Source organism: Leopardus geoffroyi, chromosome A3, assembly GCF_018350155.1.
Source record: "Leopardus geoffroyi isolate Oge1 chromosome A3, O.geoffroyi_Oge1_pat1.0, whole genome shotgun sequence".
NCBI classification, from domain to species: domain Eukaryota; kingdom Metazoa; phylum Chordata; class Mammalia; order Carnivora; family Felidae; genus Leopardus; species Leopardus geoffroyi.
The window spans coordinates 119630955-119647229 of record NC_059336.1 but is presented as its reverse complement, the minus strand read 5'-3'; the positions used below and the strand labels follow the sequence as shown (position 1 = coordinate 119647229).

At 61.3% G+C, this 16275-nt stretch overlaps 1 protein-coding gene across 1 annotated transcript; it reads left to right on the top strand.

Moving 5' to 3' along the window:
- The first annotated feature begins 233 nt into the window (after positions 1-233).
- On the top strand, positions 234-15324 carry GAREM2 (GRB2 associated regulator of MAPK1 subtype 2). Its single transcript, XM_045447478.1, has 6 exons — positions 234-469; positions 3266-3406; positions 9381-9511; positions 10204-11244; positions 12221-12390; positions 12885-15324. Exons 1-6 carry the CDS (start codon positions 358-360, stop codon positions 13900-13902), a joined length of 2613 nt encoding a protein of 870 aa, XP_045303434.1. The 5' UTR covers positions 234-357; the 3' UTR covers positions 13903-15324.
- Positions 15325-16275: the final 951 nt, after the last annotated feature.

Here is a 16275-nt window from a genome sequence, read left to right as displayed (position 1 = left end):
GCCGCTCCCCCGCCCCGGAGGTGCCGCCGCGCGTCTTCCTTTTCCCTCCAGGCGCGCGCCCGGGGTTCTCCGAGCCGGGCTGTCACCTGGACGCCCGGGCAGAGGGGCGGGCGCGCGGGGTCGGGCGGGGAGGCGGGACTTGGCGGCGGGCGCGGGCCGGGGGGTGGGGCGAGGGCCGGGGGGCGGGGGCCGGCGCCCCGCGGGGAGGCCGGCCACGTGACGCCTGCAGCCCCGGCCGGGCCACCAGGCGGGGAGCGCCGCGGCGGCCCCAGGAGGTGGCGGCGGGGCGCGGGAGCCCGGGCCGCGCGGGACTGGCCGTCGGGGCCCCGGGACGGTGGCCCCGGGGGCGCCCATGCCATGGAGAAGCTGGCGGCCGGGCTGGCCGGCCTGCGCTGGAGCATGGGCGCCTTCCCGCTCGACCTCATCGTCAGCCGCTGCCGCCTGCCCACGCTCGCCTGCCTCGGGCCAGGTACTGGGGTGCGGGAAGGGGGGCTGGGGGTCCGCGGGGAAATCGGGGGCTCTCTGGGCAGGTGCTAAGGGGGCCGTGACGATGTGGCCCCTGCCCTCCCGCTCCCGGCTTCGGCCTCGCGCGGCTCCCGGCACGCTTTCCCTGGAGACCCAGGGCCCACGAGCCGAGGGTCCACCGCCTCCTGGGCCCTGCTCACGGGCACCGGACAGAGATCCGGGACAGGGACTGAGACCAGGTCGGGACAGAGTTTTCCCGGCCAGCTAGAAGCCGGAGCGCGGCGGAGGCCCCGCGGCCGCCCCGTCGGTGCATCCCTTTCCCTGCAGCCCTCAGACCCCCCGCCTGGGCCGCGCCCCCCTCCGTCCCTTTGTCTCCCGCTTCTCACCTCGATCCTCCCGCATCCCCTGGGCCTCGGACTGCGTCTTCCCACCGCCGCCACCACCCCCCAGCCCCGATCGGCCCCTGTTGGCACCCTTCTTGCGCTCTCCTTTCGCATCCCGGGGAGCAGTCTGCGGCCCCCGGCGGGCAGGTCACCTCGGGGAGAGGCCCGAATGATCGGGCCCTCCCGCCGGCCGTGCCCCCAAGTCCCGGCCCTCCCTCATGGTTTGCCCCACTTCCCAGGGGCCCAGGCTGCTCTGCCGATGGGACTGTGCATGGGGCCCCGAGAGGGGACGCCTGGAGGCCGCACGGAGCAAGGGGACCGTTTGGAGGAAGGGGGGGGGGGGCGGCTGCTTGGCTGGAGGAGGGGCGGGAGCCGGGGCTGGCAGCCAGGCCGGGGGTTTTGTGTGCGAGAAGAATAGGGGTTTGGCCCGCGTTGGCACACTCGCTTCCCTGAATGCTAATGGGGCCCGCGGCCACAGGCTCCTCTCCCCTCCATGGGGCCCGCAGCCCCTCCTCCGATCCGCAGCGGGGTGGACTGGGCACCGACCGGGCTGCGTGTCAGTGTCCGAGCCCGGGGCCGTCGGGCAGGAGAGCTCAGCAGCCCAACGTCTTGCTCTCCAGATCGTTAGCGAGTGATCCCGAGGCTGTCCGCGTCAGCATCGAGGCTGTCCCCTTCTGCGTGTGAATGGGATAAGCTGGCCCTAGGTTCTGCCTGGCCACTTCCCACACGTCCTCTTTGGCATCTCCCTTTCCTGGGGGTCCTTTCTGAGCTCCCCAGTCCCAGCAGGCCTCCTCTGGGCTCCCGTGGCGCCTTGGCACCCCTGACTTGAATCTGTACACGTGTTTTTATAGTTTATTGCCTTCACACTGGGCTCCAGGCTCCTTGAAGGAGGATATCCCGCTTAACAAAGATTCTGGACTTACCGGATGGATGAGTGAATGGACAACTGGTGTGATGGCCCAGCTGTCTGCCTGTCTGTGACCTGTCTGTGGTGGCTATGGCTGTGGTCACTGAGTGCGAATACGTGAACAAAAATGTGTCTTTAGTCTTAAAGGCCCTACAGCCTATGCATTTGGGAGAGGCCCCTGTAGTTGCAGCCATGGGACTGAGTTGTGTCAGTGGGGTGACAAGCTCCTGTCACTAGGCCCAGGGGCTGTGCTGGCTCAACTGTTGGGGGCCATGAACCATAGCCTTTGGTGTGTGCCTTGTGTGGTTGTGAAGGGTTGCAGAGTAGGAGGGCTTCCTCTGCCCCAGGACATGAGGGGTTGAGGAGGAAAGCTCTGACCCCCTCCAATGCAGTGGGAGCCTGCCCCACTCAAAGGGCCTCCCCACACCCTCATGGAGCCCTCAGTCATCAGGATAATCAGGATAAACCACTTCCCATTTCCTTGGGTGGCAGCAATTTAGTAAGTTGTGTCTGAGAGGGCTGGGAAGGAGGCGTCCCCCCACCTTCCCCCTGCCCACCAGCTGCATCCAGGAGACCAGGCCCCTGGAAGCTCTCTCTGGGCCAGCCCCTCCTGCTCTCCTGGAAACCGTTGCTGGGGTTGGAGCCTTCTGGGCCCAGGCCCCTCCCAATACCTCTGCCCTAGTGCAGCTTCCCCCAGAACTAGGTTCCCCCTTCAAGCTCCCTCCCCCCCCACCTCATCACTGTGTTTCGAAGACAGGGAGGGTGAAGGGCTGACAAAGGGAGAGCCAAGAAACAGCTTCTCTGAGAGGGGCTAGGGGTTATCGGAGACTTTGTCCCCTCTCCTTTGAGGTCCCCTGCATGTAGGAGACCCTTGTGGCAGTGGGTAAGGAGGGGCTGCCCAGGAGAGAGCCAGGAATCTCTGGGGGCCCCTCAAGCAGGGATCCACAACGGATAGCCCATCTCAGCCCTGTCTGTGCCCCCGACAAGGCCCTCCTCGCCTGGCTTAGGCATTGACTTGGGGGCTGAGAATTCTGCTGGTGGTCCTGAGGCCCAGCTCTAGTGTCTGCTCAGGGAAGACCTCACCTAGTTTGCTGCTCCCGTCTGGGAGTACCCAGACACCCTCCACTCAGCACCTCCAACGTGGCCTGTTTTCTGGGTTCACCTCTCTTTCCACCTCCCCGTGGGCCCAAGTGCTCTGGGAGGGCGGGGCTGGCTCATCTGCCAGAACCCCGGCTCTCAGCACAGGGCCTGGGACAGCAGGCCGTCCAGGCGAGTGGTGAATGAAGGACTGTGGCCGGGGTGGTTGCTGGGGCCCCGTCAGGAGCCAGAGCCCTGGGAGACCAGGCGTGACTCACAGCCCTGAGGCCACAGCTGACAGCGCACCTGTCCCCTGAGCGGTGTTGACCTGGACAGGGATCGTGGGCAGCCGTCCCCAGTCGGGGTCTTGGTGAAGACGTTAGCCTCCCTCGTCCCTCCTAATGTTCACTTTACCTTTCCTTCCTCTTCCCAGGGGAGTATGCTGAGGGTGTCAGTGAGAGAGACATCCTGCTCATTCACTCCTGCCGCCAGTGGACAACGGTGACAGCCCATACCCTGGAGGAGGGCCACTACGTCATCGGACCCAAGATTGACATCCCCCTGCAGTACCCAGGTGTGCCCAGCCAGGGACAGATGATATAGAGCCACTGGGGGATGCAGGCAGGAGGGTAGGGGGTAGGCCTTGGGGGAAACTGTTAGTGACCACCCTTTGCCTGGAGCCACAGGGATGAACGAGGGCATGGCTGGCCGGGTGGCAGTTAGGGCCCTGTGGTTTTCATAGTTTTTCTGGGGGAGTCCTGGGTTTCTGCTTGCAAAATTTTGATTCACATTTTATTTCGTTTAGTTTTTTAAACATTTATTTTTGAGAGAGGGTGAGCGCGAGTGGGGGAAGGGCAGAAAGAGAGGGAGACACAGAATCCGAAGGAGGCTCCAGGCTCTGAGCTGTCAGCACAGAGCCCGATGCGGGGCTCGAACTCCCAGACTGCGAGATCATGACCTGAGCCAGAGTCAGACACTCAATGGACTGAACCCCCCAGGCGCCCCATTCACATTTTATTTTAAACTGATGATCTAAAAATTAACCCCATTCTCACAATGCTGCAAATCAGACCTTAACCCTAACTAGAGACCTTGGGTGTGTACTGTGAGCTGCCTCATTAAGGCTTTTTTTTGTCCAGACCCTCGAAGAGAATGTCTCGTGCGGGGATCTTCTCAGTGGTTGGCGTGCAACCAAAATTCTTCAGAAACAAAGGGATGCTCAGGCTGACTTTAGAACTGCACTCGTCCACTCTAATCCTGATTTTTCCCAATTCTTGTGTTACACTCCTTGTTTTCACTGACTGGCTTTATCAGCGAATGTGAAAATTTTACACTTAAATGAGATGATGCTAATGAACTCGTACTTTTATCTGTTATATATATGATGTTGATATCTTACATACGATTTTGTTTGAAGAGAGGATTCTGCTGCTGGAAAGCACAGCCCTTGTATTTTACACGTGACAGAACAGAGGCTTTAAGAGGGAGGTGATTTGCCCAGGGTCACACAGCTAGGAAGCAGCAGAGCAAGGGCTAGAACCCAGGTGACCGGACTCCTGGGCTGATGCTTGCTTGCACCACACCAGCGACGCAGGGCTGTTGTCACCTGGGTGGGAAGGGTGGGAATCAGGTGGCCCCCTCCAGAGATGCCCCTGTGTGCCCCAAAGATCCCACAGCTCCTGCGTGTTAAACACACGCCGCCCTCCAGATGCTGAGCTGAGTGTTTCGTCATAACATCCTCACGGCAGCCGTGTGAGGAAGTCTTATTAGCTCCGTCTAACTCACAAAGTGAGGCTCCGAGAGCTCTGGTAGCTTGCCAGTTCTGTGTTTGTGACTGCTAGTCCCCTTCCCCTGCCCTAGTAGAAGTTGGGAACTCCTGAGCTGGAGCTGGGAAGGCTCCCATTCCTTTCCTCCTAGGTATTGGGGTCCCCAGCCCTTCTTGGGTCTCCTCTGAGCCAGGGGGACAGGACTAAGGCTTTTGCTCTTTACAAACAACGCTGTGAAGTTGGTACCCCCATAGCTCCCACACCCCATTTAAAAGATGAGGAAACACTCTGGTGTCTTTCTGACCCGGGGTTAGGCCCTGAGCCTGGAGCCCTTGAAAGGCCTGCTTAGCAGCTAGAAACTTCCCAGCCTGGCTATCTGGTATTGGTCCAGGAAGGGGCCCCAGATCTTCTTGGGATGAAAAAACAAAAGATTGGGAAAAGCCCTCGCTGACAGAAGTGTGACTTTACTGTCCCATTTCAGTTGTGTTATTAAACATCAGGGAAACCAAGGCACAGAGCCTCCTAGGGAAGAGTGAGTGAGTGCAGGAGGCCTGGGGCCCCTTCCCTTATGCAATCTTCTGGTGCCCCTGTGTGCATGTGGACGGTGTGGTCGTGGGGCAACAGCTGGCCTGCAGGGGAGTCGCATCCCTAGCCGCATCTTTCCGGTGGGTGGCTCAGTGGCCCTAGTGGGGGAGGGGAGGGACGGGGTTATAGCCTGGAAGCGGAGCGCGCAGCCCGACGCTAGTTCCTCCTAATGAATTAATAATGACGTGGGCGGGGGCAGTGGCGAGACCCCGGAGCCTCAGGGAAGGCGGGGGAGGGGAGTGCAGTGCAGCGCCCGTGGATTCGGGGGACCTGGCTGCCCGGAGAAGGCCCCCACCGCCCCGCACAAGGGGCTAGGTGGCTCAGGTCAGCGTTGGCCGGCATTCTGGGAGCTAAGCCCTGTGCTTCCATTTCACAGATGGGAAAACTGAAGCCCGGAGAGATTAAATAATTCGCCCAAGGTCGCGCGGCTGGTTGGTGCCAGAGATGGGATTCAACTAGGTCTGTCCGACCCCAAGCCCGTACATTTACTCACCATTCTTTAGGGAACGGCGCGGCCGGGGTCGGGTGCTAAGAGGAGGGGGAGACTGCTCTGGCTGGAAGGGACGCCAGGGAGTGCGAATGTGACGTAGGAGGGAAAGGGCAGGGAGCAGGGGCAGGCTGGGGTGGGGCAGGTCCCTAGGGTGCGGGGGCGCTTGGGGTCTCACTACCGGGGAGGCAGGAGAGGAAGCTGCCGGGGGGAGCGAAGGCTTCCAGGGGCTGGCGCATCGCTCCCGGGAGGTCTCCCTTCCTTCCTCCCGCGGTAATGACCGGTGCTGGGCCCGCGCTGCGGCGGAGGGGGTGGTGCTGGCTACCATGGTTACATCGATCCGCCGGCCACATCCTCTCCCGGCTGCAGCCCTGACTTGGCTCCAGCTCTCCCCACAGGGGGCAGCGGGCAGCTCTCCCCGCTTGGTTGCTTGTGGTGGGGGGCTTGTGGGGGGGGGGGGAGGCCGCGGGAGGGAGGGGTGGCACCCGCAGTGGGATGGTAGCCGCTGTGCGGCCCCTGCTGCCCGACCCCCCACCCCCCCCCCACCCCAGACCCCCGTTCCTTGCCAGGCGCCTCCCCAGTCTCTCGCCGCTGCCCTGGAGGGCTGTGGCACATTTCCTTACAAGGGTCTCCTCTTTCTCCTGGGCACTTTCCCTTCCCTTTCTCAGCTTCACTTCTTTCCCGCTTCTAGGTGCTGACGGGCTCTTGGTTCTTCATTCTCAGCACGTTGGGGGCGGGGGGGGGGGGTGTCCTCAGTCTGGGATTCTGGCTGGGTCTGGGGGGCTCCAGGACCCACATACTGTATACAACGCGGTGTTTGTGTTCACGCCAGGAGGACGCTGACATTTTTTTCTGGGAGGAGAGTTCCCAAAGGGTTGAGATCCGCCCTAGCTGAAGACCCACCTGTGGGTTCAGTCTGTACCTCCCACCCGGAGTCCTTGAGCCCTGCCCGAGCTTGCTCTCCCCCCTCGGAGCACCCCTTGGGGGGCCTCACTTGGCCTCCAAAGGACTGGCTCCTGCCCCACACGTTACTTCCAGGTTCCCAGTTTTGACTAGCAGCTCTGCCTGCTCCGGTCGTGTTGGTTTTTCTGTTTTTTTTGGTAGTGCCAGGTTTTTATTTAAATTCCAGTTAGGTAACATACAGCGCAATATTAGTTTCAGGAGTAGAATGTAGTTGAGCGCCCGGTGCTCAACACAAGTGCCTTCCTTAACACCCATCCCCCATCGAGCCCATCCCCTCCCCCCCACCCCGCAGCCTCCCCCAGTAACCCTCAGTTTGTTCTCCGTAGTTAAGAGTCTGTTTTGCCAGCTCCATTTCTGACCCGGCTGGTGGCCTGCGTCCTTTCCTCCCCCTACCTGCACCTAATCCGCTGCCCCAGTCTGCCTCTTGGTCTGCTTGATTTTGCCATTTCCCCAGTGGCTGTCCCGGCTCTCCTGCAGAATGACCTCTCTGCTTTCTTTATGGAGCTCAACTTGGAGCTTGGCATTTTCTTGCTCAAAACACTGCGACGGCTTTCATTTATTTTTTGGGCTGTGAGATGACCGTTTATTGAGATATTTTCCTTTGTCGTTCTTAGCCAGCTGGGTAGTCCGCTGCATCAGGTCATACAGGCTGTCCTGAAGGGGGCAGCCTTCAGCATTGCAGCCTACAGACTAGGCAGTCCCCAAGATCTCTTTAATGGTTCTAGAGCATTCTCTAGCTAAAGATGCATGCTGCTTTTGTTGGGCAACGTTGACAGTTTCGTCAAAAGTGAGACTTCCACCGCGCGTGATGTTTTTCTGCTTCTCTCTGTGTCTTGGTGGGTCCTTGAGGGCTTTGATGATCAGAGCGTAGGCGGAAGAAGGTCCCACTTCAGTGTGGGCCTGTTTGTTCTGAGTGGTCAGTTTCGCTGTCGTCCTCAGACCTTTCTGATCACCACTTGCCTTGGCGATGTCCTCACTAACCTTTTTGGGACGCGCACCCAGGGGCCGGTCTTGGGGGCTCTGCAGACATGGCAGTGACTACCCCACCAGGGCACCTTCCGTACGTGACTTCGATCTTTTGGGTGTCGGACTTAGGTGGCCTGGCGGAGGTGGCTGGTGTCAGATGAATCCGGATTCAGGACGATGGGAGAAAGTGGCACCTTGGCTTCCTCTGAGCTGAAAGCCAAAAGCTCATTTCTTACTGAGCAAAGTCTTTCTGCCTTAACCTGGCATTTAGAGCCTTTCATAACCTGGTTACTGCTTTACATGCCGTTGGCACTTTCCTCAAGTCCTGGGCATAGGCACTCACCATTTCGGGTAGGCAATCTGCTCTCGTGACTCCTGTTTTTAAAAAAAATTTTTAAGTTTATTTATTTATTTAGAGAGAGAGAGATAGAGCAGAGGAGGGGCAGAGAGAGAGGGAGAGAGAATCCCAAGCAGGCTCCACACCATCAGCACGGAGCCCGACGTGGGGCTCGAACTCACGAACCGCGAGATCATGACCTGAGCTTTACCCGACTGAGCCGCCCCGGTGACCCTGTCTTGTCCGTGCTATTTCTTCCATGTGGACTGTCCGTTCTATAAACCTTTTTTTTTTTAATGTTTATTTTTTTATTTGGAGAGAGAGAGAGAGAGAGAGAGAGCACAAGCGGAAGAGGGGCAAGAGAGAGGGAGAGAGAGGATCCTAAGCAGGCTCCACAGTGTGGAACCTGGTGTGGGGCCCGATCTCACCACTATGAGATCATGACTTGAGCCAAAATCAAGAGACGGTCGCTTGACTGAGCCACCTAGGCGCCCCTGTAAAACTCTTTTCATTCTTAAGATCCCCTCGGACCGTCAGGCGGGTCTTTGGCTCTTCAGTCACGAGTGTGTTGTAGCAGCTGTCCCGTCCTGCCATCATTGGGTGCTTTGTGTCGCACCAACTCTATCTGGGTCATCTAGGCTTGTACCCTCTGTCTCAGGGCACGTAAAGGGTGTATGTGACCAGTGAGGTGAGACAGTTTATACAAGGGGGTCAGCTTCATGGATTATCCTCGTTCTTTTAAAGTCTGTGCCTGCTGGGGGCATCTGCCGGGCCAGCTAAAACAGCCCTCGACCGCAGGTTAGGAAAGCCTCGTCGGAGGGAGGGAGGAGGTTTTGTCGGGCTCAGGTCAGAGGCCTCTGGGATGTTGCACCAGGGGCTCAATGTTGGACCAGGGCAGGGTCTGGGAACAGAGCTCGAGTCTGAGCAGCCCTCCTGGGGTCTCCAAGGCCCGGGGCTGAGCCCCTGGTCTGCCAGGTGCATCGGTATGGATCGGCAACCCAAGGTATGTGCGTTGGATGCCAGATCCAGACAGGACCCCAGATCGTCTGCTCCATTGCCCTCCGACGAGGACCCCGAGAGGGGAAGGTCACAGCAAGTCAGAGTGGGGCTGGGACGAAGCCAGGAGCCAGCATCTCCAATGCGACACTGATGGTTGGAGGCCAGTTTTGTCTGCAAGCGTTTGGCTGCCAATGTGCATTTGGATTTCTCTGGGCAGGCAGCTGCGGACCTCCTCACCCACCCACAAGCTCTCCATGGGGTTCTGGTTGCTAGGTCTGTGCTCACCTGCCCCCCTTGAGCCAGCTGCCTGGCCCCTTCCACCTCAGGCTGCACAAACCTGCCTTTCTGCAGTCTCGGTTCCAGAGGGGCTGGCTGATGCGAGGGGAGCAAGAGGGGGGGACCGGCGGGCAGGCGTGCCCTAGCAGCCTGTGTTTGTCCTTCGTAGGGAAGTTCAAGCTCCTGGAGCAGGCCCGGGACGTGCGGGAGCCGGTGAGGTACTTCAGCAGCGTGGAAGAGGTGGCCAGCGTCTTCCCTGACCGCATCTTTGTGATGGAAGCTATCACCTTCAGTGTCAAGGTCAGTCCTTGCCACACCAGGCCTGGTGTCCCCACGCTGGTTGGAGGGTTGTCCTTAGGGTCCAGGAGGCAGAAGGTGTCACAGTGGCCCTTGAGGGCCTTGGGCCATGTCAGAAGAGCCAGGTGTATGACCCACTGGCCTGCAGAACTTCCTGGAATAGGTGAAGTGTGTGTGGAGGGTCCTGCCTTGACTTGGAGATCCTCAGGGCAGCCCGTCCCTTCGGTAGGAAGAGTGGTCGTTGGGGGCACACAGTCCCGGCAGACCCCCACTGGTGTATGGATGGCTCGTTTCTGTTTACAAACCCTTATCCACCAGTTTATTCCTCTTCACAGTAGCCTTGAGTAGATGGAGTATTGTTACTGCCCAGATCGTATAGGCAATGATAATAAAAGTTGCCATTTACTGGATATTTTAGAAGTATGGCACACCAACATGTTGCAGTTCTTCCAAGTAACAGTTAACACACGAGGCAACTCAGGCCCCAGAAGTAGCTCATTTAAGGTTGCACGGCTGCTGTGTGGCCTCTCCGGGAGGGAAGGTGGGTTTCCTGACCCTGCAGTCCGGTGCTCTTGATCCTGTCTCAGCCTGGGAAAGGCTCCCGGGTCGGGGAGCGCGGGGGTGTGCGCGCGCCTCAAAGGAGGTCTTTGCCTGGGCCACCGGCTAAAGCCCCACCCGGTCTCTGAGATCCGCAGGTGGTGTCGGGCGAGTTCAGCGAGGACAGCGAGGTGTACAACTTCACGCTGCATGCGGGCGACGAGCTCACGCTCATGGGCCAGGCGGAGATCCTGTGTGCCAAGACCACCAAGGAGCGCTCGCGCTTCACCACGCTGCTGCGCAAGCTGGGCCGGGCCGGGGCGCTGGCCGGGGTGGGAGGCGGCGGCCCCGGGGGTGCGGGGGCCGCGGGTGGCGGCGGCGGCGCCGCCAGGCCCGTCAAGGGCAAGATGCCCTGCCTCATCTGCATGAACCACCGCACCAACGAGAGCCTGAGCCTGCCCTTCCAGTGCCAGGGCCGCTTCAGCACGCGCAGCCCGCTGGAGCTGCAGATGCAGGAGGGCGAGCACACGGTGCGCGCCATCATCGAGCGCGTGCGGCTCCCCGTGAACGTGCTGGTGCCCAGCCGGCCGCCGCGCAACCCCTACGACCTGCACCCGGTGCGGGAGGGCCACTGCTACAAGCTGGTCAGCATCATCTCCAAGACCGTGGTGCTGGGGCTGGCGCTGCGCCGCGAGGGCCCGGCGCCGCTGCACTTCCTGCTGCTCACCGACACGCCGCGCTTCGCGCTGCCGCAGGGCCTGCTGGCCGGGGACCCGCGCGTGGAGCGCCTGGTGCGCGACAGCGCCTCCTACTGCCGCGAGCGCTTCGACCCCGACGAGTACTCCACCGCCGTGCGCGAGGCACCCGCCGAGCTGGCCGACGACTGCGCCAGCCCGCGCCGCGCGCGCCTCTGCCTGCCCGCGCCCCCGCGTGCCCCGGCGCCCGCCCGCGCCCCCGGCCCGCCCGGCGACGGCGAGCAGGAGTACGTGAGCCCCGACTGGGCCGGCCCGCCAGAGCCCGGCGCGCCGTCCGCCGAGATCCCCTACGAGGAGCTGTGGACGCACCAGGCGGCCGAGGGCCTCGCCGAGGGCCGGACGCGGCCGCCCCCCGGGCCCGACCTCATCTCCTTCGGGGCCGCCGGGCCCCCTCGCCTGGAGCCGGAGGCGTCGCCGCCTCCCGTCCCTCCCAAGTCCGAGGCGGTGAGTGGCCGGGGTGGGAGGCAGGGAGGGGGGCTGGGGGTGTCTGCTCCAGGGAGGTGGCCGGCCAGAAGCAAGTTCTCCTGCGCCCCAGCCTCGTAGCTCCGCCTCCAGCCCCTGGAGCGTGTGACAGAAGGTGTCCCAGGGGTGGGGGAAGGAGAGAAGGACAAGGAGAAGGACGCTGGAGCGTTTGTGGTATACCAGGGCCGGTGTGGATACCAGGGACGTAGATGTATATGGTATGTAGATAACCAGGGGCGGTGGCACTGGGAGTTCTGGAGACAAAGATGCTCGTAGGTCTCTAGCTTGAGAGAGTTTGGGGATGAGCTCAGAAGGCTCCACAGAACAGGAGTCCTTTAAGTTGTCCAGGGAAAAGAAGGTCCCGTGGTGGAATAAGTTTAGAAAACGTAGTGGATGATTCCTAACCCGCTCCCTCCTCACTTAGGAACCACAGAACGCTGGTTCATTAAAGGCTCTGAGAAGTCCTGCACTAAGGAACCCTATCTGTGCCTACTGCAGAATTTTGCAACCACACTGGTCCACAGAAGTGGACTGCAGCCGTTAACATCCCAGGGAGTCCACTTGGAGTATTTGACCTATAAGGAAGGGATCTTGATGACCGATGGCCCTTTCTTCTCCTTGTCACACCATTTTCTTCCTCTCCTTTTCCTTGAGGAGGGAGTAGGTTTACTTATCTGTTTTGGATCTCCTCATATATATTCTTATATTCACGATGGCTTTCCAAGGCCACAGGAGATGGTGTGTATGTCATGGGCTCTCGTGGAGTGAAACAGGCTGGAGAGACTTAGAGGGCCGGGGTGGGTGAATGGCAGAGGTGAGTAAGGCGGGGATAGCCTCTTGGCAAAGTGGGGCAGTGTCCATCCCAGACACCCTCCTCGCCCAGCTGCTTGGGAACGGCGAGGCAAGGGGTGTCCGCCGCCTGGGGACAGGACGTGGAGTCACGGCCCTCTGCCTGCAGGTGAAGGAGGAGTGCCGCCTGCTCAATGCCCCACCTGTGCCTCCCCGGGGTGGCAATGGCAGTGGCCGGCCCTCGGGCAGCCCCCCGGTGCCCCCACGCTTCCCCAAGCTGCAGCCCATCCACTCCCCCAGCTCCAGCCTCTCCTACTACTCCTCTGGCCTCCAGGATGGGTGAGCCCCCTCCTTCTCTCGGTGCTGGGTCCTCCGGAAGGGGCCTGGGGAGGGGAGCCGGTGCTGAGGAAGAGTCCAGGCCTGGGGGTTCGGAGGGCGTCCGTTCCTGAGCAGTACCTGAGCTTGAGGGCGCTGGGGGCTGGGGCCACGCCTTGCTTTCCACCTTCTCGCTTCAGTTTGTTCCTTTCCTAACTGGTGTCGGTTGGGTGGGGACACGGCCCGGGTTCCCTCCAGACTGGGATCTGCCACGGGATGGAGTGCTCCTTGCCGTATGAAAATTTTACGTGATTCAGATTCAGCGTAGTCTCATTTTCCCGAGGGTGGGAGAGCCTGGAAGGAAGACTAGGGCAGTCCCGGGCGGGGGAGAGGGGGAGGGGTGTCTCAGGCCTTAGGGGCCGGGGCGTGAGCCGGCGTTGCTGAGACCAGCGTGGCAGTCTCTGCCCTGGCAGAGCGGCCTGTCGCATTTCCGTGCGTATCTGTGTCTCTGCCCGCAGGGCAGCCTCCCGCAGCGGCAGCGGCTCACCGTCACCGGATGCCTACTCCCTTTACTGCTACCCGTGCACCTGGGGAGACTGCAAGGCCGGCGAGGCCTCCGGCCGCCCACCCCCGGGACCCCTGCCCTCCACCACGCAGCCCAGCCAGGCCGCGCGGGCCCTCGCAGAGCCCCCGAGCAGTCGGGCTGCCTCCGTCTTGGGGGCTGACACCCCCGTCAAGGCGTACCACGGCTGCCCGCCTCTGTTCAAGCCCTCTCACCCACAGAAACGCTTTGCTCCGTTCGGAGCTCTCAACCCCTTTTCGGGGCCTGCCTACCCCTCGGGCCCTTCCGTGGCCGCCTCTCCTGGGCCCACGACCACCTCGGGCCCCCTGGCTACCTCCAGCCCTGCTTTTTCTCCAGGCCCAGGCTCACCAGGCCAGGCCTACTCAGCTGCTCCCCCCTCCTGTCCCACCTCCTCCTCCTCCTCTTCCGAGTGGCCAGAACCAGCCCTGGAGCCCTTTGAGCTGGGCCAGGGTGTTTCCCCGGAGCCCGAGCTGCTGCGCTGTCAGGAGCCCAGAGCTGTGGGGGCACCTGGGCCCGGACCCTGCCTCTCGCCACTCGGACCCCCCAAGGCCTTTGAACCAGAAGGTCTGGTGCTGCGGCAGGTCCCCACCCCACTGTCACCGGTGGCCCTGCAGGGGCCTGAGGCGGGCGGAGCTCGGCTCCTTCTCGCCCAAGGGCGCTTGGAGGGGCCTCCTGCCAGTCCCCGGGAGGGGGTCGCAGGCTGGGGAGGCCGGGATGCCTCCTCCTGGCAGCCCCCCGCTGACCTGTCTGCACTCTCCCTGGAAGAAGTCTCTCGAAGTCTGCGTTTCATCGGGCTCTCAGAGGACGTGGTGAGCTTCTTTGCCAGAGAACGCATTGACGGCAGCATCTTCGTGCAGCTCAGCGAGGACATCCTGGCCGATGACTTCCACCTCACCAAGCTGCAGGTCAAGAAGATCATGCAGTTCATCAAAGGCTGGCGGCCGAAGATCTGACGTTCCCGGCTCGTAGCTGCGCAACTGGAAGCTGGCACGGAGGCCCCGGGGCTGCAGGGGGACAGCCTGCGGGACCCAGGAGCCAGTCCCGCCTGCGAGGAGAATCTATGCCAAGACTGAGGCGGCCAGGCAGCCCCTCAGAGTGAATCCAGACACACTTGGAAGTGGGGGACTCTGGGGTCAGACCCCTACACGGGGACATCTGGCCTTTGTCCCCTTGAGTATGTGGGGAGGAGGCTGGAGGCACCGGGGCACACCTGGGCCTGGGGCCACACTGCTGTGATTCCCGTGGAGGAAGGGCATCAAAAGCTGGCCTTCGCGGTGACCTAACATCTTCCCGTGTCCTTGTGCGGAACTTCACAGGCCTCTTGCACTTCTCAAGCTTGTAGGCTGAGGTTAGAGACCAGGGAAGAAGATGGTCCGTAACTTAAGCACAAATTCCCCAAGTGCCCTCTCCCCTCTGCCCTGTGGGCTTTTGGCCTAAGCTGCCCCAGAGTCTGGGTGCCGTTTCTGTATCTCTGGGACGCCCTTCCTTCCCCCTTCTGTGAATCAGGGCCCTGGCCCCGAGCACTGGGGTAGCGAGCACAAGCCTGTGCCACCGTGCCTCGGAGGCTCCAGCTCTCGGTGCCGGTTTGCGGGTGAAGACCCTCGACGAGAACGGCCCTGCTGTTGACGTGCTCTAGTTGGGGAGCCGGGTGGTCCCCTGACGTCTCCGGTGCCCAGGCTTCCGCCTTCCATCTTGCCAGGCTGGGTCCGGTCTGCGAAGATTCTCACTCCGCCGAGGAGCAGGTAGATTTAGGCCAGCCGCTCCTGGATTCTGGAGGCGAGTGGCCTTCAGTCTCTCCCACTTCCCCTCTGCTCCCACTTCGCTTGATTCTGGCCAGCACACGGTGCCGTCCTCTTGCTCTCTGTAGCTGGCACAGGTGGGGTGGGTGGGGAGAAAGCACGGTGGTTTGGGGAGACCTGCTCGTTCCCCGTTCCTGGAGCCCAGGCCTCCTGCACTTGCTCATGTGCGCCACAGCAGGCCCTCGTCCCCCGGATCTCGGGCACAACCACCTGCTTGGCACCCGGAGGTTGGCCGTGGTGTACGAGCACCCATTACTCCCCAGCCCCCCGGGCTCTCCGCCTCCTCACCCAGGACCACACTAACTCTCGTGCCGCTGGCCTCAGGCCCCGGGTTACAGGCCTTCTCTTCTGCCTTACCTAGCCTTCCTAGATATTTATTTCCTGTTTTTCTCTTAAGAGTAGTGAAGCCATGCTGGTGCTCAGGCCCTGAGCTGATGCCTCCGCTCCAGGGCAAGGGGAGTCGGGAAGCAGGACACACAAACTGACGCTGAAGCATTTGGTTTCCTTGTCGATCCCTTAGTGAATCCTCCGGGACTAGTGAAATAAATGCTAGAGCACTGGACAGTGCAGGTGGAATGCTGGGTGTCAGCGGCTCTCTTCTTCCGGAACACAGGGACCGACAGGTACAATGTGTAGGCCTCCAGGCAGAAGGCTCTGGAATGGGTGTGCCCGTGGCCCACTCCTGGGTTCTCTTCTGAAAACCCCTCATCAGCCCCTACCCTACAAGAACCTTCTAGCTCCCTCAAAGGTTTCAACATCATTCCTACTTTCCATTGCTGCTGAGTGGAAAACTCCAGCTCGCCAGCCAGGCCCCAGGTTTTTCCTGCACTGGCCAAATGCCTGCCTGAGGCTCTCCCAGAGCGCCCTTTAGGAGCCCGTTAATGGCTCTGGTGCGAGGACCCGTTCTCTTTTGGTCACCTGAGAACCCCTAGCACCGAGGTGGCTTGATTTTAGAGTCTGGCTTTGTGGCAACCAACCAATCAACCAACGGTGAGTAGTCAGTCAAGCCGGAGCTAAGCTCCCTGCCCACTGGTCCCGGCAGAGCTGGGCCCGGGATGGTGTCTGGAGTCCCGGCAGCTGGAGCAGACGCAGGAGCAATGGGTCACGGTTCAGAGCCCGACACGGTGTGACTCGTTAGGATTCTGTGCACACGCGGTGGGGGTCCTTCTGCCAGGCTGGTCGGGGGCCCCCTAGCCGCTTAGACTGGGTAGCGCTTCTGCCGGAAGGTGAGCGTAGGGCCTCTCCGGCCCAGAGGGCACCACGAGGGCGGAGGGGGGGCTCTCGCAGCGTGTGGTGCTGGCGGGCCGCTCGGCCTTCGCCCTGCTCGTTGCGCTGATCATCCACGCATCCATCCTTCCGTGCTCTGGGGCAGCCAAGACGTGCAGGATCTATTGGCCAGGAAAATATTCATTCCTGTGCCTCATGCCCATGCTGACATCCTGAATATGCGTCCCGCCACACACACAATAAACCCTGGGTGACATTGTGCCATGAGGAAATGCCATCTGGGGAAAGAAGCCTCTTAAA

Bases quoted from the DNA above. Each gene is read 5' to 3' on its own strand.
- GAREM2 (XM_045447478.1), top strand. From the start codon at position 358: ATGGAGAAGCTGGCGGCCGGGCTGGCCGGCCTGCGCTGGAGCATGGGC. The intron at 9,512-10,203 runs GTCAGTCCTTGC...TGAGATCCGCAG, and splicing joins CTATCACCTTCAGTGTCAAG to GTGGTGTCGGGCGAGTTCAG. The intron at 11,245-12,220 runs GTGAGTGGCCGG...CTCTGCCTGCAG, and splicing joins TCCCTCCCAAGTCCGAGGCG to GTGAAGGAGGAGTGCCGCCT.